Source organism: Eumetopias jubatus, unplaced genomic scaffold, assembly GCF_037043125.1.
Source record: "Eumetopias jubatus isolate StellerSeaLion01/CBP00866 unplaced genomic scaffold, mEumJub1_p1.0 scaffold_15, whole genome shotgun sequence".
In the NCBI taxonomy this organism is placed as follows: Eukaryota; Metazoa; Chordata; class Mammalia; order Carnivora; family Otariidae; genus Eumetopias; species Eumetopias jubatus.
Window position 1 is genome coordinate 1,031,527 of NW_028274821.1, and position 26,225 is coordinate 1,057,751.

General features: G+C 46.5%; 2 protein-coding genes across 2 annotated transcripts in view; both read left to right on the top strand.

Moving 5' to 3' along the window:
* PTPDC1 (protein tyrosine phosphatase domain containing 1) overlaps positions 1–26,225 on the top strand; it is a gene marked incomplete in the record, with an annotated part of 669,594 nt that overhangs the window by 87,559 nt on the left and 555,810 nt on the right.
* Positions 1–26,225, top strand: part of WNK2 (WNK lysine deficient protein kinase 2) — a 130,067-nt gene that overhangs the window by 69,324 nt on the left and 34,518 nt on the right. The window contains exons 19-23 of the mRNA XM_088019204.1: positions 19,718–20,484; positions 20,775–20,844; positions 22,740–22,801; positions 22,895–23,583; positions 25,519–25,730. Coding sequence (XP_087875330.1) covers positions 19,718–20,484; positions 20,775–20,844; positions 22,740–22,801; positions 22,895–23,583; positions 25,519–25,730 — 1,800 coding nt within the window. The remainder of the gene's footprint in view (positions 1–19,717; positions 20,485–20,774; positions 20,845–22,739; positions 22,802–22,894; positions 23,584–25,518; positions 25,731–26,225) is intronic.

Genomic DNA, 26,225 nt, shown 5'->3' on the forward strand with positions numbered 1-26,225 from the left:
AGGGCCCTGGGATCAAGCCCCGCATCGGGCTCCCTGCTCCGCGGGAAGCCTGCTTCTCCCTCTCCCCTCCCCCTGCTTGTGTTCCCTCTCTCACTGTGTCTCTCTCTGTCAAGTAAATGAATAAAATCTTTAAAAAAAAAATAAAGTCTATTTTGTTCAAGATAAGTACTGCTGCTCCAAGCTTACTTTTGACATCTGTTAGCAGGATAAATGTTTCTCCATCCCCTCATTTTCAGTCTGCAGGTGTCTTTAGGTCTGAAATGAGTCTTTTGTAGGCAGTATATAGATGGGTCTTTTTTTCTTCTTAATCCATTCTGTCACCTTTTGTCTTTTTTTTTTTTAAAGATTTTATTTATTTTCTTTTGTGGGTTGTTGGTTTCTTTAGTGACATATTTGTATTTCTATACTTTCTATACTTTGCGTATTTATTAGTCATTTTTTCCATATGGTTACCATTAGGTTTGTATATAACATCTTCTGCCTACAGCAGTCTATATTAAGTCATTGATCATTTAAGTTTGGACCTATCCTCTCCATATTTTAGGTATATAGTGTCATATTTTACGAGTTCCTTGACTGAATTTTTACACAATACTCATATTTACTACTTTTGTGTTTCCTACCTTTATACTGTCACTCTTGGTCTCCTTTCTACTCAAAGATTCCGCTTTAATATTTCTTGCAGGGCTGGTTTAGTGGTCATGAGTTTCTTTAGCTTTTGTTTGTTTGGGAAACTCTTTATCTCTTCTTCTGTTATGAATGATAGCCTTGCCGGATAGAGTATTCTTGGTTGCAGATTTTTCTCATTTAGCACTTTGAATATATCATGCCACTCTCTTCTTCTTCTCTCTTTGGCCTGCAAAGTTTCTGCTGAAAAATCCCCTGATAGCCTTATGCAGTTTCCCTTGTATGTAACTATCTTCTTTGTCTTGCTGCTTTTAATATTTTTTCCTTATCACTATATTTTGCCATTTTAATTACAATATGTCTTGGTGTAGATCTGCTTTTGTTGGTTTTGATGGGAGTTCTCTGTGCCTCCTGGATGTGGCTGGCTGTTTTCTTCCCCAGATTAGGTAAGTTTTCAGCTATTGTTTCTTCAAACAAATTTTGTGCCCCCTTTTCTCTCTCTTCTTGTGAGATTCATGTAATACAAATGTTGTTACGTTTGATGGAGTCACTGAGTTGCCTATGTCTGTTCTCGTTTTGCATAATTCTTTTTTCTCTCTTTTGTTCAGTTTGATTACTTTTCATTATTTTGTCTTCTAGGTCATTAATTCATTCTTCTGCTTCTTCCAGCCTGCTGTTCATTCCATCAAGTATGTTTCTCATTTTGTTTATTGAATCCTTTTCTCTGCTATGTTATTTGTTATCTCTGTTAAGGGTCTCAGTCATGTCTTCCACTCTTTTCTCAAGTCCAGTGAGTATCCTTACGATCATTGCCTATCCTCACGAACATGTTCAGGCATGTTACTTATATCTGTTTCAATTAGGTCTCCAGCTCTGATCTTGTCCTCTTCTTTCATTTGGGATAAATTCCTCTGTCTTCTTATTTTGTCTACATCTCTGTGCCTGTTTCTGTGTGTTAGGAAAGTCAGCTATGTCTCCTCTTCTTGAGGGTAACGGCTTTATGAAGAAGAGGTCCTGTAGTATGCCCTGCGATGTAGTGTCCTCTGGTCCCCAGGGTCCGGCCCTTCAGGGAGTGTCTCCAATGTGTGTTTTGTGGGCTATGCGGTTGTATCCTGGCTGCTTTATTTTTCAGGCTAGTCAACTTCAGAGGCTCTCTTTGTCTGCTGTGGGCAGTGTTTGGTCCCTGGCCTGAATGTGGCACATTTTAACTAGATGTGCTCTTGTCTGCTTGTGAAATGAGACTTGCCGCCATTATTGCCAGAATGGAGGCCCTGTAAAACTCCCAAGTTAGGAGATGCGGTGTGGGCCGTGGTTTAGGCCAGTCTTCTGGGGGAAGGAGTCCACTGTACTGGGACTGAGGTGTAACTGGGAAGTGCATTTTTTCTGGAGCATGGTCGGGAGTGGGGCTTGTAAGCAAGTTAGGTAGTGAGTGTTGAGCTGCGCTGGTTCCCGCAGGTGGCCCTATGCTTATGCTGAGGGGCAGGGGAGGGAAGTGGTGCTGGAGAGTTCCTTTATTCCTAGAGTGGTCTCTCTGTGAATGATGCTTCTTTGGGATATTCTCTGAGATGAGCACACAACCTCCCCACTGTGTGCCTGGGCACTGTTCAGATCCCTGTTTCCACACTGTGTCTGTGAGTTGTTTGCCTGTCTTCTCTTTGAGAGCAGTGCAGTACCCTCTGGGCTCTATCCCAGCCAATACCACTGACTTTTAAAACAGTGGGCTTTAAGCCCCGCTGGTTGCAAGACCTCGTGAAATCTGACCGCTCTCACTTTCCAAGCCGATTGCTATGGGGATTGTTTTCCTCATGTGCTCCCCTTTATGCTAGTCTGTCTCACCCATCTGTGCAACCATGGCTCCTTCCCCACCACTGCAGCCACTGTCTGTTTCTCTCCTAAGTCCCTCCTCTGTGCTTCCCACCTCTTCATGTGGCCTCTTCTCTACCTTTAATTGTGGTATTTGTTCTGGCAGTCTTCAGATAGATTTCTGGGTTATTTAGGATGATTTCATAACTAGTTGTATTTGTGGGATTAGGTGAGCCTAGGGTCCTCCTACTCCACTGCCATCTTCCCATCTTGAATTCTACCAAACATTTTTTAAAAAGTTAGTACCTGTCCTTTTCAAACTATTCCAAAAAGTTAAAGAGGAATGAATGCATCCAAACTGTTTCTGTGAGGCCAGCATTACCCCGACACCAAACCAGACAAAGACACTAACAACAACAACAACAAAATTACAAATCAGTATCCTTGATGCACATTAGATACAGAAAGTTTCGACAAAATGTTAGCAAACTGAATTCAACAATACATTAAAAGAAGCATTCACCACAATCAAGTGGGATTTATACCAGGGATGCAAGAATGGTTCCACACCTGTGCTACATTAACAAAAGAAAGGATAATTACATCAGTAGATGCAGAAAAATCATTTGACAAAATTCAGTATCCATTTATTTATTTATTTATTTATTTATTTTTTAAATTAAGATTTTATTTATTTGAGAGAGAGAGCATGATGGGGGAGGGTCAGAGGGAGAAGCAGACTCCCTGCTAAGCAAGGAGCCTGATGTGGGACTTGATCCTGGGACTCCAGAATTATGACCGAGCCGAAGGCAGTTGCTTGAACAAGTGAGCCACCCAGGCACCCCTCAGTATCCATTTATGATAATTCTAAACAAACTGGGTATAGAAGAAATGTACCTCAACAGATTAAAGGCCATATATGACAAACCGACAGGTAATGTCATACTCAGTGGTGAAAAGGAGAAAGCTTTTTGTCTAAGATCAAGAACAAGACAAAGATGTCCACTCTCATCACTTTTATTTAACATAGTGTTAGAAATCATAGTCACAGCAATTAGGCAAGAAAAAGAAATAAAAGGCACCCAAATTAGAAAGGAAGAAGTAGAACTGTCAGTATAAGCAGATGATATGATATCATATATAGAAAACTATAAAGACTTCACCAAAAAACTATTATAACTGATATAAGTATACTCATTTTATTGTGTGCTTTATTGCACTTCACAGATACTGTATTTCTTTGCAGATTGAAGGATTTTGGGAATTCTGTGTAAAGGAAGTCTTCTGATGACATTTTCCTAATGATATTTGCTCACTTCGTGTCTCTGTGTCACATTTTGGTAATTCTTGCAATATTTCAAAGTTCATTATTATTGTATTTGAATTACTGCATTCGCATGGTAAAATCTGAACGGATGAAGAGTTGCTTTTTATGGATGAGCAAAGAAAAGAAAGTGGTTTCTTGAGATAGAATATACTCTTGGTGAAAATGCTGTGAAGATTGTTGAAGTGACAACAAAGGATTTAGAATTTTATATAAACTTAGTTGACAAAGCAGTGGCAGCGTTTGAGAGGATTGACTCCAATTTTGAAAGAAGTTTAGTGGTATCAAGTAGCATTGCATGCTGCAGAGAAATTGTTCCTGAAAGGAAGAGTCAGTGTGGCAAACTTCATTGTATTATTTTAAGAAAATGCCACAACCTCCCCAATTTTCAGCACCATCACCCTGATCAGGCAGCAGCCATCAACATCAAGGCAAGACCAGGAGTATGATTTTGACTCACTGAAAGCTCAGGTGATAGTTAGCATTTTTTAGAGATAAAGTATTTTTATTTGAGAAAGTGAGCCGGGGCAGAGGGCGGGGGACGTGGAGAGGGCGAAAGAGAATCTTAAGCAGGCCCCACACCCAGTGCAAAGCCCAGCTCAGGGCTCAATCTCACGACCCGAAGATCATGACCTGAGCTGAAATCAAGAGACACTTAACCAACTGAGCCACCCACACACCCCAGAAATAAAGTATTTTTCAGTTAAGGTATATACATATATGCTTAAAAAAATATTGTTATTGCACACTTAACAGACTATAGTGTAAACATAACTTTTATATGCATTGGGAAACCAAAAAATTCATTTGACTCACTTTATTGCAATATTCACTTTATTGCAGTAGTCTGAGACTAAACCCACGATATCTCCAAGTTATGCTTGTAAATTGTTCAGTAAAGTTGCAGGATACAAAATTAACATATATAACTCAGTTGCATTTCTATACATTAATAATGAATTATCAGAAATTGAGAAAACAATCCCATTTACAATTGCATCAAGAAGAATGAAATACCTAGGGGTGCTTGGGTGGCTCAGTCATTAAGCATCTGCCTTCAGCTCAGTCATGATCCCAGGGTCCCCTGCTCCATGGGAAGCTGCTTCTCCCTCTCCCGCTCCCCCTACTTGTGTTCCCTCTCCCTCTGTGTCTCTCTCTCTCAAATAAATAAGTAAAATCTTAAAAAAGAAAAAAAAGAATGAAATACCTAGGAATAAATTTAACCAAGAAAGGGAAAGATCTGTACTCTGAAAACTATGACATTGATGAAAGAAATTGATAATTCAAATAAACAGAAAGATACCTTGTTTATGAATTGGAAGAATTAATACTGTTAAAATGTCCATACTGTGCAAAGCAATCTATAGATTCAATGCAGTCCTCAAAGTACCAATAGCATTTTTTACAGAACTGGGACAAATAGTCCTAAAATTTGTGGAACCTCAAAAGACTCTAAATAGCCAAAAGCCCCCAGAGAAGGAAGAACAAAGGTTGGAGGTATCATGCTCCCTGATTTCAAACGATATTACAAAGCCATAGTAATCAGGGGCGCCTGGGTGGCTCAGTCGATTAAGCATCTGCCTTTGGCTGAGGTCATGATCCCAGGGTCCTGGGATCGAGCCCTGTGTTGGGCTCCCTGCTCAGCGGGGAGTCTGCTTCTCCCTCTTCCTCTTACCCTCCTTCCTGCTTGTGCGCTCTCTCTGTCTCAAATAAATAAATAAAATCTTAAAAAAAGCCATAGTAATCAAAAAAAGTATGGTACTGGCTTGAAAACAGACACAGATCAATGGAATCGAATAGAGAGCCCAGAAATAAACCCATGCGTATGTAGTCAATTCTGTGACAAAGGAGACAAGAATATACAGTGGGGAAAAAGAACGTCACTTCAATAAATGGTGTTGGAAAAATTGGACAGCTCTATGCAAAAGAATGAAACTGGACCATTATCTTAGTCATATACAAAAATATATTCAAATGGATTAAAGTTTTGGATTAAAGCTCCTAGAGGAAAACAGACCGTAAGCTGTTTGACATTGGTCTTAAGAGTATTTTTTTTGGACCACTCTCCTTAGGCAAGGGCAACAAAAACTAAAATAAACAGATGGGATTGTATCAAACTAAAGAGCTTTTGTACAGTAAAGGAAATTATCAAAATGAAAAGCAACATTTTGAGAGAAGATGGGAGAAGATATTTGTAAACCATATATCTGATAAGGGGTTAAAATCTAAAATATACAAAGAATTTACACAAGTTAACATAAGAAAAAAATACAGTTAAATGGGCAGAAGACTTGAACAGACATTTCTCCAAAGAAGACATCCAGATGGCCAAAAGACACATGAAAAGATGATCAACTTCACTAATCCCCAGAGAACTGCAAATCAAAACCACAAGGAGGTATCAACTCACACCTGTCAGAATGGCTAGAATAAAAAAGACAAGAAATAACAAGTGTTGGTGAGGATGTGGAGAAAAGGGAACTGTTGTGCACTGTTGATGGGAATAATTGATGCAGCCACTACAGAAAACAGTATGGAGTTTCCTCAAAAAATTAAAAATTAGAACTGCCATATGACCTAGCAATTCCATTTCTGGGTATTTATCCAAAGAAAATGAAAACACCAATTTGAAGGGATACATGCACTTCTGTGGTCATTGCGGTATTATTCACAATAGACAAGATATGGAAGCAACCTAAGTATCCATCAGTAGATGAATGGATAAAGAAGATGTGAGACACACACACACACACACACACACACACACACACACACACACACACACACACACACACAGGAATATTACTCAGCCTCAGCCATAAAAAAGAATGAAAGCTTGCAATTTGCAACAACAAAGATGGACCTAGAGGATATTATGCTAAGTGAAATAAGTCAGAGACAAATGCCATATTATTTTACTTACATTTGACGTCTAAAAATGACCATAAAAGAAAAGGACAAATAAACAAGACAAAACAGAAACAGACTCATAGATAAAGGAAACAAGCTTTCTTTACCAGAGAAGGGACGGGCTGCGGGAGAAGTGAAGTATGTGAAGGGGATTAATAGGTACAGACTTCCCATTTTAAATAAATAAGTCATAGGGATGTAAAGAACAGTATAGGGAATATAGTCAATAATATTTTAAGAATTGTGATAAGTGGTAACTATCCTTATGGGGTCATTTTGTAATGTATATAAATATCAAATCAGTATGATGGGCATCTGCAGCTAATGGGATAGTGTATGTCAGTTATGCTTCAGTTTAAAGGAAAAAAAATTACATAGTCATAAAAGGGTCAGTTCATAAAAATGACATAACAGTTCTAAATATGGATGTACCTAACAACAGAGCTTTAACAATGGAACTTCAACAACAGAAGTCATTTTCTTTGGATAAATACCCAGAAATGGAATTGCTAGGTCATATGGCAGTTCTAATTTTTAATTTTTTGAGGAACCTCCATACTGTTTTCTGTATTTCCCCTTTCTTTTGAAAGGAGATGTAGACAAACCCACAATTATAGTGAAGAATTTTAACACTCTCCTCTCAGTAATAGATAAATAAATCTGTAAGTCAAAGAAGAAATCTCAAGGAAAATTAGAAACATTTTGAAATGAACAAGAATGAAAATGCAACATATTATAATTTGTGGAATGCAGCTAATGCAGTAGAGGCAGTTTTATAGCACTACATGGTTAGATGAAAAAAGAAGTCTCAATTCAATAACCCCAGCGTCCATCTTAAGTCATTTTTAAAAACTAGGAAAAAATAAATCCAAAGCAAGCAGAATGAAGGGAATAAAGAGCAGAAATCAATGAAATTTGAAATAGAAAAGACAACAGACAAAACCAATGAAACAAAAAAAACCCAAAACTGGTTGTTTGAAGAAAATCACTAATTATGATGAATCTCTGAGTACTTATATCAGGAATAAAAGTGATATCAGCACAGACCCTGCTTATAAAAGAATAATAATCACGGAATCATAGTCATGGAATACTATGAACAAACCTACACACATGAATTTAACAACTTAGATGAAATGTACTAATTCTACAAAAGCCACAACCTGCTAAAACTCATCCAAGATGGAATAGTTAAACTGAATGCTCCTGTATCAATTAAAAAGATTGAATTTATAGTGAAAAATCTCCCAAAAAAGTATGTGTATTGTTGTCCCTAGAATGCTCCTGTGGGAATTATAAAACAGTAGATCACTCACACACTCGTGGTGGGGTGTAGTGGGGAAGAATTCTTAAAAAACAAAAGATAAGGAAGGAGAGAAAAAGTAACATTCAGCATATGCATGACACATAGAAAATCATTAGTAAGATGGTAGTTTTTACCCAAATAGATCAGTAATTAAATATAAATGGACTAAATATCAAAGATTGCCAAATGTGAAAAAAGAGAACAAACCAGTAACAAACTAACACCCAAGAATACAAAAAGGTAATGTAAAGAAATGGAAAAAACACGGCATGCAAATACTAAAGAAAGCTAGCGTAGCTCTTTTTGTATCAGACAAAATAGACTTTAAGGCAAAGACATAATGGTGAAAAGTTCAGCTCTCCAGGAAGACAGAATAATTCCATAATTGTATGTCTTTAATAACATAGTTTCAACGTATATAAAGCAAAAACTAACAGAAGTAAATGAAGAAATAGAGATGCAAGTGTTATGCGAGTTTTAGCCTTTAGAACAGGACGACAGAAATCAATAAGGGTATAATGGATTTTAACAATAGAATTAGCAATATTGGTCTGTATGTAGAACACCCAGTGGCTGAAGAATACACTTTTGTTTTTAAGTCCACATAGACTATTTTTAAATTAGTATATGCAGGACACAAAGCAAATCTCAATAAATTCCAAAGGATTAAAATCATTCAATACATGTTCTCCAACTACATTTGGACAGAAGCTGGAATTCAAAAACAAGAGATCCCTAAAAAGTCTCTTTATTCAGTTAAGAATTGTGCTTATTTATATATATAAAGAAAATGGACTTATAAATATCCCATGAAGCCAAGAAGAAATTATAGTGGAAATTAAAAAAATACTCTGGTAAGGACATGAAAATCATGCAAATAAAAATATTACATAATCAAAACTTGGGCATGTGGCTAAAGCTATAATTTTGCGGGAATGCATACACTAGAAAAAGGGCTAAAATTCAATAATGTCTGATACAAAAAGAAAAACCCAAATAAAGAGGAAATACAACAGATAAGAGTACAAATTAATAAAATATAAAACAAACGTATAAAAGAGTGTTAACAAAGCTTGAAATTGGCTCTTTGAAATGTCTAATAAAATTGGTGTGCCCCTGGTGAGACTGACTATAGAAAAGACGAGGCTCAATCTCAGGAATTGCTGTAGTCTCACTAACACTGAGAAAAAAAGGAAAATATATTATGTGTAACTGCATGCCAAAAAATTTCAAAACATGGATGATGTCCTGGAGAAATATAACTTACCAAACTTACATAAGATACAGAAACTCTGAAAAGTGCTATAAATATATTTTTTAAAAAATCAGTAATTAAAAACCCTCTCATGCTTATCCTTTGTGGTGGCCAGATTTCTGGAAGAGCTCAGGGTGTTGTCTTCCAGGGTCAAATACAGGCAGAAAAGAGAATTATTTCTGTTCAGAAAGATTCTCAAGTTCTGGGCCAGAGTCCACTCTGCAGAACTAGGAGTCATGTCTCTAAAGCAATTATGTGGACAGGTGGCTGGATGTACAGACAGGTGCATATCCCTGGAGCTGGAAATAGGGACAATTGTTCCCTGCCACATGAGGGAGAGGTGGATGCTGCGTTGTCACAGCCAACAAATGTTCATCAGAGTCAAATGGATGAACTCAGCCAGATGTTGGAAAATAGGTGATAGCTGTTGGAAAAAAGGGAAAGGACAAATGGAATTCGTGTAAGGAGTAGAGAACTCTGCTCAGATTAAAACCACAGAGAGAGAAACAGGCCCCTCCAAGGATAACTGGAAGGAATGATGTCAGCAGGATGCAGCATAGGAGGTACCAGCCTTCGTACCCCCATACAAACACTAAGACATCTCTCCATTAACGGAAACAGCCTTGGGAGGGCTCACGTGTCTGGTAAAGAAACTTTGGCAACATAGTGGAGCAAAAATGCTATTGCATAGAAAGGATCACTGGGGAGGCAGGCTTACATGAGACATCAGGAAACGGCTAGGATCAGAGAAGAAGGTGGGGCTCTCTGAGTCCCATGGTGGGTGCCATCATGGACCCCCGTGGCATGCTCTGGGGAGGACCTTGGAGCACCTTGGTAGCCCCTGCGGCCACCTGGGCTCCCCACAGCTTTCACAGCAGAGGACTCATATGCTAACTGGCAGACCCCAGTGGCCTGTTTCACAAAAGACATAGTGTTTGCCATGGGCATAACCAATGGCCACTGCTACCATAGACCCCCTAGGGAAGGAGATGCTGCTGCACCCTCTTTCCAGAAGGATCTGCTCTCTTGTGCTACCCTCACATCAGGACTGCCTGCTGCCTCCCCAGCCCTGTGCTGATCCCAGGCCCCTGGCTGCTCTGGGTGCACCCGTGCTTTAGACTTCAGCTCTATGGCAACTGCACACTCGTGCACCTGAGGCACTGGGGCCATCATCACTGTGGGCTAGGCAGCGCGCCAGAACCTGGAGCCATCATCCCTCTGTGAGTGTCTGCACTCCAGACCCCTGTTCAGTATTTGGGCCATAGGCCCCTGCACATCAGACACCAATGCTGCCACTCTGTGAGGGTGCCCACCAGCTGGACCCATCCCCAGGAGGGATCACCTTAGCTGCAGCATCCCATGGGAGAAAAAGGTCCGGAGGTACCCAGCAGCCTTTACCATTGAAGACCTCAACAGCCCGCACGGCCACTGCAGCCACCTCCAGTTTAGCTTAGGGTCCCTGCCACCTGTGCTGATGCTCACCTTGGCTGATAGATCTGCAGAGACTACACTGCTGGGCCTGTCCTGTAGCTGGAACCACCACAGCTGGTATCCTGCACCCACTCACAGGTGGTCTTCCCCCACCACAACCCATCTGTAAAGGCTACAAGAGATGACTGTGTTCATCAGATGCAAAGTTAGCAACACAGGGCTACAAGAAACAAGCAGGGAAACGTGACACCACCAAGGAACACGATACTTTTCCTGTAATGGACCCCAAAGATTGAGGATGTATGAATTGTCAAAGGATTCAAACTTACTATTTTAAGGCAGTTCAGTGAGCTACAAGAAAAGTGAAAATAAAAGGAAACCTCGTCTAGAATGGAGTTCAGAGGCTGGCAGGGGCAGCTCTCACACCAAGCACTCGTTGTCAATTGCAGATCCAATAGGAAGAGAAGGACCTCACAGGTGGATGCTACTTTACTACTCCCACGGGAGGAGGCAGTTTTCTTCCATCCCAGCAACAGCCCAGCCAATGAGAGGCAGTCACAGCTCAGCCAGTGAGAAGCCACTACACTTCCAGCTCCCAGTTCACTCCAGTGGGCTTTTAGTTTACAACAGCCCCTCCCTCCCCCCCTTTCCTCTCAAAGAGCTTCTTCTTTTGTTCTCCCAACTTGCCTATGCTTTTGTCATAGCTTGTGCCAGATTGCAATTCTCTCTTACTCCCCAATAAACCCATTTTTGCTGGTAGAATAACTGACAGTTTTATGTTTTTAAATATATTTTTTAAATATATTTTTAAAGATTTTATTTATTTGACAGAGAGAGACAAAGCAAGAGAAGGAACACAAGCAGGGGGAGCGGGGGAGGGAGAAGCCGACTCCCCACAGAACAGGGAGCCCGATGCGGGGCTCGATCCCAGGACCCTGGGACCAGGACCTGAGCCGAAGGCAGACGCTCAGAGACTGAGCCACCCAGGCGCTCCAACAGATTTATTTTTAAGGTTAACAGACTACATGTAAAGAACTCAGCAAAATCAGGAAAAAAGTATGTGAAGAAAATGATAAGTTCAGTAGAGAAACAGAAATCATGAAAAGAACCAAATATTGGAGCTGAAGAATACAATGAATGAAATGAAAAAAATGCAGTAGACAGCATGGATATCAAACTTGATCAAGCAGAAGAAAGAATTCGTGAACATCAGGACAGGTCATTTGAAATTACATAGTTGTAGGAGAAAAAAGAAAGAAGAATGAAAAAAACGTGAAGAAAGCCTATGTGAATTATGGGGCACCATCAAGCAACTAATATTTGCATTGTGGGAGTCCCAGAAGAAAGGAGAAAGAAAGGGCAGAAAGCTTATTTAAGAAAATTCCCAAATCTAGAAAGAGATATGTGCATCCAGGCACTTGAATCTCACAGGACCCCAAACAGATTCAACCCAAAGAAGATTTCACCAAGACACATTAAACTATCAAAAATCAAGACAGAGATAATTTTGAAAGCAGCAAGACATAGGAGGGAAAAAGAAACCCACTTCATTTCAAACAAATGGATACCTGCAAGGCTTTCAGCAGATTTCACAGCAGAAACCTTGTAGGCCAGGAGAGAATGGAATGATATATTTGAAGTGCTGAAAGTAAAAAACTGACGACTAAGAATACTGGCAAAGCTGTCATTCAGGAATGAAGGGGAAATAAAGATTTTCTCAGACAAAAGCTGAGGGAGTTCACCGTTATACCTGCCTTACAAGAAATGCTAAGGACAGTTCTTCAAGCTGAAGTAAAAGGATGCTAACTAGTAACATGAAAACACATGTTTTCATGTGTTTCATAAAACTTACTGGTAAAAGTACATACTCATTCAGAATATGATGGCTGTGTCTAAATCACTTAAATCTAGTATAAATGTTAAAAGACAAAAGTATTGAAAAAACTACAGTTACAATAATTTTAATGGATACAAAATATAAAAAATGTATATTGTGTTATCAAAACAAAAAAGTGTGTGGGGGAAGTATAAGTGTGGAGTTTCAGTATGCAATTGAAGTTATCAGCTTAAAATGAACTGTTATAACTGTATTTTTAAAGTAAGGCTCATAGTTATCACAAATAGCTCTAATATACAAAATAAAGAGAAAGGAAACAAAGCATGACATTACAAAAAATCGTCAAATCACAAAGGAAGACAGCGAGAGAGGAAGAAAGGAATAAAGGAACTATAAAACAGCCAGTAAACAGTAAGATGGCAATAGTAAGTCCTTACATATCAATAATTACATTATATGTAAATGGATTAAGTTCACCAGTTAAAAGATAGAGACAGTATAGACTTAAATACCTCACTTTCAACAATGGATGGATCAGAAAGTCAATAAGGAAATATTGACTGGAATGACGTTTTATTATAAATGGACTTAACAGGCATGTACGGAATACCTCCTTCCCACCTCAAACAGTAGCAGAACACACAATCTTAACAAACGTGGAAAATTCTCCAGGATAGATCATTTGTTAGATCATGAAATTGATCTTAACAAATTTAAAAGGATTGAAATCACATTGTTGTCTTTTGTGACTGTATGGTATGAAACTAGAAATCAGTGGCAGGAGGGAAGCAGGAGAATGCACAAATACATGGAAACTATAAAAACATACTTCTGAATAAACAGTGGGTCAAAGAAGAAGTGAAAAGGGAAATAATAAAATACTTGGAGACAAACGAAAATACCAAAACTTATGAGATGTGCCAAAAGCAGTTTTAAGAGGAAAGTTTATAGTGATAAAAGTCTACGTTAAGAAACAAGAAAATCTCACCTCACACCTCCAAGAAGAAAAAGAAAAGGAATCCAAGCCCAGAGTTTGCAGAAGGAAGGAAACAAGAAAGATAAGTGCAGAAATAAGTGGGGGCCAGAAAAACGGTACAACATGTAAACGAAATGAAGAGCAAGCTTTTTTAAAAACGTAAACAAAATTGGGGCTCAGTCGGCTAAGCGCCTGCCTTCGGCTCAGGTCACGATCCCGGGGTCCTGGGATGGAGCCCCGCGTCGGGCTCCCTGCTCAGCGGGGAGCCTGCTTCTCCCCCTCCCTCCGCCTGCCTCTCTGCCTACCTGTGCGCTCTCTCTCTCTCTGTCAAATAAATAAATAAAATCTTAAAAAAAGTAAACAACATTGACATACCTTTAGCTAGACTAAGAAAAAAAGGACTCAAGATCAGAACTGAAAGAGGAGACGTCACAACTGATTCCATAGTAATACAAAGAATCATGAGAAGCTACCATGAACAGTTAGGCTAACATATTGGATAACCTAGAAAAAATGGATAAATTTCTAGACTCACACACAAAGCCTGCTGAATCATGAAAACAATAGAAAATCTGAATGGATCCATAACTGTAGGGACATGAAATCAGTAATCAGAAATCTCCCAACAAATAAAAGTCCAGACCACTAGTGAATTCTTCCATACATCTTTTTAAGATTTTATTTATTTATTTCGAGAGAAGGGAGAGCACGAGTTGGAGGGGGGAGGGTGAAAGAGAATCTGAAGCCGACTCTGCGCTGAGTGTAGAGAGCCTAATGCAGGGCTTGATTCCACAACCCTGAGACCACAACCTGAGCTGAAATCAAGAGTCAGACTCCCAGGGTGCTTGGTGGCTCAGTCGGTTGAGCGCCTGCCTTCGGCTCAGGTCGTGATCCCTGGGTCCTGGGATCGAGCCCCGCGTCGGGCTCCCTGCTCAGCGGGGAGCCTGCTTGTCCTGCCCCTGCCCCCCCCCGACTCGTGCTCTCTCACTCTCTCAAATAAATAAATAAAATCTTTAAAAAAAATAACAGATGAATGTATGGTCAACTAATCTATGACAAGGGTGCCAAGTATACACAATGGGGAAAGGATAGTCTTTTCAATAAACGGTTCTGGGAAACCTGGATATCTACATGTAGAAGAATGAAATTGGACCCCCGTCTTACACCACTTACAGAAATCAACTCAAAATGGATGAAGACCTGATATCATAAAACTCCTAGAAGAAAACAGGAAAAAGACTCATTGACAATGAATATGACACTAAAAACACAAGCACAAAAGCAAAAATTATAACTGGGATTACATCAAACTGAAAAGCTTCTGCACAGCAAAAGAGAGTGAGAAGGCATCTTACAGAATGAGAAAATACTTACAAATCGTGTCTGGTAAGGGGCTAGTATCTAAAATATGTAAGGAACTCAACTCAATAGCAAAAACAAAAGACCCCTCAATCCAATTTAAAATATGTAAAGAATCTGAATAGATGTATTTCCAGGGAAGTCATACAAATTGCCAACAGATATAAGAAAAGGTACACAGCATCACTAGTCGTCAGGGAAATGCAAATCAAAACCACAATGAGATACTGCCTCATACCTGTCAGGATGGCTATTTTCAAAAAGACAATAGGTAACAATTGTTGGCCAGGACGTGGGGAGAAAGGGAAACCTTGTATATTGCTGGTGGGAATACACACTGGTAAAGCCATTATAGAAAATTGTGTGGAAGTTACTGAAAAAAGTAGAACTACCATATGATCCTGCAATCCCACTTCTGGGTATAGATCTGAAGAAATGAAGTCACTCTCTTGAAGAGATATCTGTACCCCCTTGTTCCTTGCAACATTATTCACAATAGCCAAGATATGGAAACCAGCTAAGTGTTAACACTTTAATGAATAAAGAAAATGTGGTAAATATATACAGTGGAATACTATTCAGCCATAAAAACAAGGAGATCTTGCCGTTTGTGACAACGCGAATGAACATGGAGGTCATCATGCTAAGTGAAATAAGCCAGAGGGAGAAAGACAAATACTCTATGATGTCTGGGGGGGGGGAAAAAAGTTCATAGAAGCAGAGAGGGGAATGCTAGCTGCCAGAGGCGCAGGTTAAGGAGAAGCATGTGATCATCCCCGGAGATGGAAGAAGGCATTTCATAAGATTCAAAATCTGTTAGTGCCTTTGGATAATAGGAAGATAGGTTAAAAGTGAATTCGTTGAATTTGACAAAGAGTATCTATTTAAAAAGCAACAGCAAGTATTTCTAATAGTGATGTGTTGAATGTTTTCTTTTTGAGATGGAGAACAACAGAATATCAATTATCACCACTTATTTCCAGTATCTCCTGGAGGGCTTAGTGCAGTGTGGGGGTAAGACATCAGGAAGGAAAAGAAGGAGAAGCATGGAGTGAGGGTAAGGAAGAGCAGAAGGGGCAAAAGAAATAATGAAAAGAGAGAAAGGAAAGCAGCAGGATGGAAGAAGTGTGCCTCGTATGGTAAAATCGGAGTTTCTGCAGATGGGACCCAGTGTCATCTTTTGCTCCTCCAAGTGAGTTCAATGTGCAGTCACATTTAAGAGTTAGTTCCCTGTCCAGTTTTTGTAAATATTTTTGGAGGTGTTACGGTAATAGTATAGTAGCTTTATTTTTTCATTTGAAGAAAATTCATTCATCTCAAAACAAGGTTTCCCGAAGTAAATTTTGGCTTTTTTGAGTTGGTACCAACTTAAGGTAGGCTTCCATAATAGATGCTCAGAGCTGAATGATTATTCTGATTTTTCAGTGTCATTCCATATGGGTGTTTCATAAAAGGTGATGTTTCTTTTAACATTATTACTTTTTGTTAAACATTTGAACAGAACAATATGATCTTTTACGAAGAAGCCCTTGATATGAAATTATTGTTTGGGGCCAAATTACAATTCTTCCCAAGGAATATGTCTGCTAAAACTTGGTTCCCATTTTGAGGTGGAAATTATTGTGTAATAGTATTTGTGGTAATAATAATTTTTTTTTTTACCTGTGTTTAATGGCACTTAATTATTACTTTAAAGAGATGTCAGGATTTGAAAGGAAGAAATAAATCATTATTTATTGACAAAGTGACTATATGGCACATAATTGGAAATTAAAACTTACAAATTAAAATTGAGTTTTGTGAGTTAGCTAAATAAAAGTTATTTTTCTATACCAGCAATAGTTAGAAAGTGAAATTTAGAGAAATTCCCATTTGTGCTGACATAATACCAAACATCAAATAGAGATGGATCTAACAAAAAATAAGTCCATTATACTCCAAACCTTTTAAACATTGAGAGAAACTTAAAAAGAAATGAATGAAAAGATATATATCAGTTTCATGGATTAGAAGACTCAATATTGTAAACACATTACTTCTCCCCAAATGGATTTATAGATTCATTGTGGTCCCAGTTAAAATTGTAACAGTATTTTATGGGCATTGACAAGCTGATTATGTAGTATTTGTGGAAACGCAAAGGCCAGGAAAAACCAAGATACTGTCTTAGAGGAAGGAAATGGTTCTATCAAGTGTCGGGACTAATTACGTAAACCCACAACTGTGGAAACACTGTGGCACTGGAAGAGGAGTACATTGAGCAATGGAGTAAAAGCATCTAGAGGCACGCCCGCCTCGACTGACAAGAACAGTCTGACTGCTGAGCGGTGAGGACAGAATGGTCTTTAAAACAAAAAGAGAGAGTTGGGGGACCTGGGTGGCACAGTCGGAAAAGGTTGTGAGCTCAGGGTCCTGGGATCCAGCCCTGAGGTGGGCTCTGCGCTTGGTGGGGCGTCTGCTGGTCCCTCTCCCTCTGCCCTTCCCCCAACTCATCCTCTGTCTCTATCTAAAAAAAAAACTCTTTAAAAACAAAACAGAGAGTTGGAACTATGGGCTCTCCACACTGGGAGAATAATCCTTGCTTCTAACCTCATACTGTAAAACTCATTACAAGTGGATTGTGAATCTCAATGTACAAGTGACATAGGAGAACATCTTCGCAAAAACTGCTAAAGGAAAGACTGGCTAAAAGTTTGGTTACATTTGATTACATTAAAATTGGTAAGTATTGTTCACTAAAAGACTAATCGAGCAAATAGGCAAATTGCAGTGTGAGAGAAGATATTTACAATACGTGTAAGCAGCGAAATGTTCTTATCCAGCACACATACAGAACTCCTGTCAATCAAAAAGGAAAGCATGACACCTCTACAGAAAAACAGGCAAGGGACGTGGACAGGATTAACGTGGACGTTAATCCAGATTAACCCAAGAGGTGCTCAGTTTAATTTGTTCCCAGGGAGATGCAAACGAAAAGCACAGAGATATCACTGAGTGCCTGTCAGGACGGCTAATATAAAAAACAGAAAAAGATAGGTATTGGTGAGGATGTGGAGAAAGGGGAGCCCTCGTGCGCTCTTGGTGGGAATGCAGGCCGGTGCTGCCACTCTGGAGAAAACAGTATGGAGGTTCCGCGGGAAGTTAAAAGCAGAGCTACCCTCTGATCCAGGAATCCTTCTGGGTGCATAGCCACGGGGCATGACATCAGTATCGCAGAGATGTCTGCACCCTCGCGTTCGCTGCGGCACCACTCACGGTAGCCGGGATATGGAAACAGCCTAAATGTTCCGTGGGTGGATGAATGAAATGTGGCAGCTACTTACAAGGGCATAGTGTTTATCCTCGAAGAAGACAATCCTGCCGTTTGGGAACAACGTGGTTGAACCTTGGGGACATTATGCTAAGTGAGATCAGTCGGTCCCAAATAGACAAACACTGCTGACGCTGACAGGGCCCCCAGGCCCCCAGGAACTCATGGAAGCAGAGCGGAAGGGCGGGGGGGGGGGGGGTGCCGTTCAAGGGATGGAGTGTCCGTTGTGCGGGATGGATGAGCTGTCGAGACTGCCGCACAGCACCAAGCCTGCAGACCTGGTGCCGTACCTCACACCTAAAATTTTGCTGAGAGGGTTGACCGTGTGTTGAGTGTTCCCACCACAATAAAACAAACAACGAAATCACGTTAGGTGCTATTACACACCTCAGGACGACGTGGGGGAGCGGGAGCACAGAGGCCGCCCTGGGGGCGGCGTGGGTACCCTCTCCCATAGGCTGCAGCCCCCCGACCCAGCAGCCCCGTGTGGGGTGTATGCCCAGCAGATGTGCCCAGGCACGCTCACGCGCGTGCGTCAGTCGTGTCCCAGACGGGCAGCAGGCAGGTCATGCCAGCACCTCGATGGCTCGAGAGGCGTGGGAGCGGCAGGGAGTGCAACTATGCAGACGCGCAACGTGGGTGCGCCTCCCGGATGCGGTGGAGGACGCGGTGGTGAGAGAGAAGCCAGACAGGAAAGAAGAAACACGGGCCCGTGGACGCGGTATTCAAAATCAGGCAGAACCGAGCTGTGGTGTTCAGAGCACATGTTTACGTGGCGATGCTGTAAAGACCAGATGTGGAGTTCTGTGACCTGCTCGGGGAGGGGCAACGTGAGTCCGGGGCAGGGGATCTCCACGCTCCCCCTCCCCACTCGGTCTTTGTAAGCTACTCATTTTTTGTTTTAGGTAGTTTTAAGTAAAGTAGGCTCAAAGGACTAGTTGGTTTGGGAAACAGGACCTCCTACGTCCTCTGGATGTTCCCAGGCTCGGGGAGGCCCTGGGCCGGAGGCCGCAGAGCCGTGTTCCATCGCCTGGTTCCCAGGGTTCCTCCCGACGATCCCTTCCCAGCCCCTCGTAGGGCGCGGGTGTTGTGTGCTTCTGACTTCATCAGAGCCTGTTGGTGGGACGTTCCTGCTCACTCTGGGGCAGGGGAGTGTGTGGGCCTCACTGCGGGGACACCTTGCTTTGATTAGTTCATTTTATGACGCCGTGGGATGGGCCAGTGGAAAGGAGAGCAGAGCCGCGTTTCACGTAGCTCCCCTAGCAGGTGGGGGCTCGGAGAAGCGGGTTATGCCTGATGGCCAAGTGCTGCAGGAAAAGCGAAGGGAAGGGGGTGGGCATGCCTATGCCGCCGAGGGGACAGTGGTGGGACGGAGGCCTGAAGAGAGAAGCCAGGCTGCTGCCGGACCTTGGAAGGCATCTCAGGCAGGGGCAGCCCCCGTGTGGTGCGTTGGAGACAAGGGCGGAAAGCCAGTGTGCGGGGCCTGCAGGTCGTAGAAGGCATCTTTCTGGCCAGAGACGTGCCAGGTAAATAGGACCACAGTAGGCTGGTACAGAGGCATTTCTCCTGTTTCTTCTAGATACCGCGCCCTGTAAAGACCAGCTGTCCTTAAAGGAAAAGTCCAGCTTCCCAGCAAGTCCGCAGCCTCTGAGCCAAGCAGGCCCCAGGGACATCCCTGGTGGTGCCCCAGCCCCTTTGGTGCCACCCTCCCCTCCTGTGACTGCTCTGCCCCAGGACACGGCTGCAGCAGCTGCCAGCCCCAAGTCAGAGCCAGCAATGGGGACTGCTTTGCAGGCAGGGGGTCCAGGGACCTCTCAAGGGACAGCCAGTGAGCGCGAGACCCCCCAGCCACTGGCAGAGACTCGAGACACCCAGCTTGCTGCACAGCCTCTGGGTGCGGGCGCAGGGCCTTGTGCCCCACCTCTGGAGGCCCCCCGCTACCCCACAGGTTTGGGAGAGCCTGCCTCAGCCAGGGAGGCCACTGCCCAGGGCGAGCCCTTGCGGGCTCCGGCCCCTGCACCCAGTGCCCCCAGTGGGACCCCTCAGCCTGCCCTGGGCCAGCCCCTACCCCCGCTCCCCCCTGTGGTGGGGGCCATCAGCTTAGCCACCCCCCAGCTCCCCAGCCCCCCCCTGGGGCCCACCGTGCCCCCCCAGCCACCCTCTGCCTTGGAGTCAGATGGGGAGGGGCCGCCCCCCAGGGTGGGCTTTGTGGACAGCACCATCAAGAGCCTGGACGAGAAGCTCCGAACTCTGCTTTACCAGGAGCACATGCCCACCTCCTCAGCCTCGGCTGGGACCCCTGTGGAGGTGGGGGACCGAGACTTGACCCTGGAGCCCCAGCCTGTGGTGAGTCCTGGCCCCCCCGGGGTGGCGGGCTCCCTAGGCACGCAGAGCTGCCGCTCTTGGCCCTGACTGTCCCATTCTCAGAGGCCCACCCCGTGCGTGTGTTGCCAGAGTGGCTCATTTGGGGAACTGGGATGTGTGTGCAGGGTTGCGACCTGGCCTGGATGGGCTCTGCTTGGGGCGGCCCGGAGAGGAGCCCGGCTTTCATACAGGAGATCCGTTGGTGAGGTGTAGGTTAAAGCCTGCAGAGGTCAGCAGGCGAGACTCGTGGCCCTTTCTGTTTCTTCCTCCAGCTGGGAAAGTCAGAAACAGCTCCGGGGCTGGGGGCTGCGCTGGACCAGGCTGGGTCCTCGCCAGTGACAGGTAATGAGCCCCAGGTCACCCGTCAGAACCCCAGTGCCCACCAGGTGCCACCAGCCTTCCTTGCTCCGGAACATGCTGCATCTCCATCCTTCATCCCCATAGCATCTTGGGTGGGACTCAGACATAGCAGGAGCCCGTTGTGAGGTGTAGGTTAAAGCCCACTGTGTCCTAACAAACCGTGACATGCTCATGCCCCAAGGTGAGAAAGTTCTCCGTAGAAGTGGGTGAAAGCCTGGATGGCTGGGTGTCGGCGTGTGATCAGGGCTGTCAGCTGCCGTGCTCTCAAAGCGCTCTGGCAGGTACCCCCAGCCCCCTGTTATTGAGAAGGTTACAAGGTGTTGAAGGCCCTTTTGGCAGAGCGCAGGGCTGGGGCTGGGGGCTTCCCGCAGGTCTGTGGAAATGGTCAGGCTGGGGCCATCGAGTTCCTGAATCGGGGCTTCCTCTGAGGGTCCCCTCTCTGTGGGAACACCTGTGTCTCAGCCCAAGGGCACTGGTCTGGTCTTCTAAGGTGTGGGGTTTCTTCTTGGCCTGCAAGTCCTTGGAAGATCAGCAAGACAGGGATCCAGCTGACCTCTTGAGGCCCCTGGGTGTGTGTCCGAGGCAGATGAGGCCCATGTGCAGTGAGGGGAGTGGCCTGCGCGATCTGGTCAGACCCCTGGATGCCGCATGCTTGGGTGTCACACCGTAGAGGGCGGGGGACAGCCAGCAGTGGGGTCGGAAGCTGTAACATGTGCCGTTTCCCTGGGAAAGTGAGGGTCAGGTGGTAAAGCAGGAACGTGCTGGAAGGTACGAGGAGTGCCTGCTTCATCTTCTGACTTCGGTGCACCAGAAATGCACTCTGGGCCCCTCCTGCAGCACCGGGGACGTCGGTGCTGTAGCCACTCCCAAATCCGCTCCTCCCCGAGTGCCGGAATGTGGGGCAGCTCTAAGGAAACAGATTCTAGTTTGGAAAAGGTAAACGTTTCTGGAGGTCGGAGCCGTCCAGAAAGAGAGGGGGTGTAGTTGACCGTGAACCCCCCTGTCCCTGGAGCTGTACAAAGACGGGTTGGCTGGTCCCCACTGCCGGGAGTAGGTAAGGATGGGCGTCAGGCATTGCCTGTGGGTGAGGGGTGTGTGCCACTTGGGTCTAGGTCTCCCCAGGAATCTGTGCAGGGACAGCCCCCAAACCTTGCCGGAGGCTGTCACCCCTGCTCCAAGCATGTCCGTCTGGCCACGGGCTGACACGCAGCCCCTGCCTGCCCGTGGCTGTCGTTTGCTGTGTGCGGGTCTCAGCTCACCCAGTCTCCCACACGTCAGCTCCTTCTGCTCTGTCACTCAGCAGTCCTGGGAAAGGGGGTCAGAAATACCCCGCCGTGTCTACACTCTGTAGATGGGGAGGCAGAGACAGCCTCAGATGACAGGGTCCTTCCCCAGACACTGGAGCAGCAGGGTGAGGAACTGGTGCTGTTGATGCAGGACCTCCTGAGACCCTTTTATCCGCAGAGATATCATGTCAGGGAAGCCCGCAGGTGAGACAGGGCGGAGGTCTCAGGTATGTAGAGATGACCTGTGACGCAGATGGCCCCGATCAGGGGTTAGAAGGGATAGGTGATGGCCATCGGATGTGTAGAGGGCGTGGCAGTACCCGAGGTTCTCGAGCAGGTGCCTCCGGGGACCTGAGTAGTGATGGGCTGAACCCTCCTTTCCCCAAGTTATTGGGGGTCTCCTAAGATAAAAGGGGGCATAGCACATCCTGGAGTATTTTTTAGTTTTCCTAGTTGCTGAGCACAGACACTGCAGGTTCCCCTTGGGCGGGGGGCGGCCTGCCGTCTCACTGATCGGATTCAGCTCGAGGGCACCTCTTCCTGCCCTTGCCCTCCACACTAACCCGAGTAATGATTTTGACCTTCCTACAGCAGAATCATCTTTGAGCCAAGTGACAGCCTCAGGCTTGCCCACAGCTCCCAGTGCTCCCCAGGTAAGGAGTGTTCTCTGGGACGCCCAGCTGGGCGGTGGGGTTTCCTCTCTGCTGGTGCGTGGTGAGAGCTTTCCCTTTCCACGCCTTCTCAAGGATGTCCCTGCGCCTGCCTTCCCTGCACATCTGGAGCCTGCAGACCACAGCGGTGGGCTCCCTGGGGAGCCCTCAGCCCAGCCCACACTGAGCAGCCTGGGGACATTGACAGAAGACGGCCAGACCGGCCACCCCCAGGTGCAGGGCATTCTCGCCTCAGAGTCCCCCCGGAAGCATCCAGGGCAGCAGGACAGCAGCTCGCCAGCCAAAACCGTGGGCCGGTTCTCGGTGGTCAGCACGCAGGACGAGTGGACCCTGGGCCCCCCCCACAGCCTGCGGTACTCGGCACCCCCAGACGTGTACCTGAAGGAGGCCCCCCACAGCCCCGATGTGAAGCTGGCTGTGCGGCGGGCGCAGACAGCCTCGTCCATCGAGGTCGGCGCGGGTGAGCCGGTGTCCAGCGACTCTGGGGATGAGTGTCCACGCAGGAGGCCCCCCGTGCAGAAGCACGCCTCCCTGCCCAGCGGCGGCGGCGTGGCCAGCGACTTGGTGAAGAAGGCTACCGCCTTCCTGCACAGGTCCTCGCGGGCCGGCTCCCCGGGGCCGGAGACACCCAGCAGGGTGGGCGTGAAGGTGCCCACCATCAGCGTGACCTCCTTCCACTCCCAGTCATCCTACATCAGCAGCGACAACGACTCGGAGATTGAGGATGCAGACATCAGGAAGGAGCTGCAGAGTCTTCGGGAGAAGTAGGTCCTGAGAAGCAGGCACCGGGGGCGGCTCGGGGAAGTGTCCGCCGCTGAAGCTGGGTACCCCACTGTGTCCACCTGGGGCTGCCTGTGCTGGGGACAGGGCAGAGGCGAGAGCCCTGCCGCGGCTTGATCTGGCCCCTGGTCTCTCGTGGTGGCCCTCGGTGGGCTGGCACTCTCCCCTAGCAAGTGTGACTTGCCCCGCTGTGTTGGGGACGCTGTGCAGAAGTGCTGTTACTGCTTTCCCCCCGCGCCGGCCCTGCACTCCAGCCTCCCTCCAACCTGTCCCAGCCACTGTGTCAGGACCAGCCCTAGGGCACTTGCCAGGTGCTCGTAACCCCTCCTCCTGGTGTCCCGGGCAGTCAGCCGCTGAGCCCTGGCATAGAGCAGGCACTGGACTCGGAGGCAGGAGGTGCTCAGTCCAGGGATGGATGTCCTTGTGGGGCGTCGGGGGGTGAGGGGCTCATCTGTACACTCTCACTCCGGGGGTGGTCGCCCTGGGAGTCTGCGGTCCACAGCAACAAGGGGGGGGCAGCCAAGAGAGGCGCTGGGGAGGGTTGGGGGAGGGGCTGGGGGCAGCTGCCGCCGGCTCCCAGGGCGCAGGGCCTGGAGGTGGGGGTGGGACCAGATCCAGAGTTGCATCAAAGGAAAGGTTTGGGGGGGGGTTCTGAGGAAGCAGGGCTGTCAGCAATAAGTCCAGGCTCTTGCCTGCTGGAGGGGCATGGATCCCAGTGGAAAGGGGAGACCATTTAGGAGGGGGCAGGGAGAGTCTGTACCTGAATTGAGGAGAGCTGATGGCACCTGATAGAAGGTAGCCTTGCTTGCTCAGACCCTGTGGGCACCGTGGGGGACACTGGTGCCCGGCCCCGGGCTGGGGGGCACTTGTGGTTCTTAGAGCCCCAGGAACCCTGCGCTTTGAGATGCCTGCCGCAGCCCCACAGACAGGAGCGTCCGAGTGGGGGTCTCCCCTAGGTCCTCCTGAGTCAAGTGCTCTGGGTGACCCGCCATCCCTCTCCCCCTCAGCAATTTCACCTCAAAATATCACCCCATCAGAGGCGAATCTGATGCAAAAGGCAATCTGCTCTTTAGAATCATCTTCCTAAAGTCTGGCAGGCATTGAGGATAGCAGAGTGAAATCAGAATTTCCTTCCTGTGGTCCAGCCACGAGAAACCCCTGTTTCCCAACCACGCACTGAGAAGATGGGCCCTGGGTGTGGCTAAGGGGCTGAGCCCCCTGACCAGGGCAGCCAGGCCCATCAGACACATCTGAGGGGCTGGCATCAGGCCCAGGGTTTTTAGGCGGGCGAGTGGGCAGGCGAGCATGGTGGCTGTGGGCTGGGCCAGTGGGTCCCCTTCTCTGGCTTGTTCTAGCAACTTCCCTCGCCCACAGTCAGTAATTGCACCTGGGTCTTCATAGCCATGTATCCAGGGGGTGGTATTGCCTGTGCCGAGTGCCACCCTGGCAGGACCCTGGCTGATACTTGCTCACGGGGGCATGGCCTCATCTGCGATGCCTCTCTCCTGTGGTTCCCTCACTCAGAGGAAGGACGCTTTGCTGGAAGGGCTGAGGCAGCCTTTCAGTTCTGGTTGTTTTTCTCTTCACTGGGGTTTGTAGGGTGTGTATTGTGAGTGTAGATGTGAACTCCCCAACCACTAAAAGCGGCAGTGTCATGAGAACTTGAATCTCCTGAGGCTCTTCCTCTTGCTCTCAGTGTCGTCAGGTGTGTGTATGCGGGAGACCCCCAGCGGGGCCCTCTTGGTGCAGATAAAGACTGCAAGTCTTGAATGCACCTGTTGCCTCGGAGCCGTCCTGGCCCGTCGGCCCTGCGGCTGTGCACCCCGCCCCTCACGCCCTGCCTGCCTGCCCAGGGCTCTGGTGGACAGCCTCTGTTGGGAATGACCAGGATGCCCACCACCCTCCCTTCCCTCCTGCAGGCACCTGAAGGAGATCTCGGAGCTGCAAAGCCAGCAAAAGCAGGAGATCGAGGCTCTGTACTGCCGCCTGGGCAAGCCGCTGCCCCCCAACCTGGGCCTCTTCCACACGGCCCCTCCCGCCGGCCGCAGGAGAAAGAGCAAGAGCAAGCTGAAGGCAGGGAAGCTGCTCAACCCGCTGGTGCAGCAGCTCAAGGTCGTGGCCTCCAGCACAGGTCTGTGCCCTCCCAGCTGTCCGCTGGGCTGGGGCTAGCACCAGAGCTGCGCGGGCGGCGGGGCAGGCGCCCACCCCTGGAAGAGCACTTCTTGGATCTCCCTTCATGGGGGCCGGGAAGCCTTTGCAGGTGTGACGGTCCAGGCTGTCGGCCCCTCGTGAGTTGGGGCTGCTCGCAGCTCTCAGCCGCCTGGGGGCTGCCCGGTGCGAGGGAGGCGGTGGCTCAGGTCTCTTGCCTGCCTGCTCCCTGCAGGGCGCTGCCTGGGTCTGGGCTGCTTCCTCTGGCCATTTTTCAGGCACCTGTCACCTGCTGAAAGTGGGGAGTAGAGCAGATGCCTTTCTGGGACGGGGGCTGGGGGTGCACAGAGGGTGCACGCTGACCCCCGCACTCTGCGGCGGAGACCAAATGAGCTGGAATCCCCCAGCGTGCCGGGTGGGAAGCCGGCTGCAAGCTGCCCTTTCGGTGTCACGGGGATCCCGCAGGGTACGCGTCCGG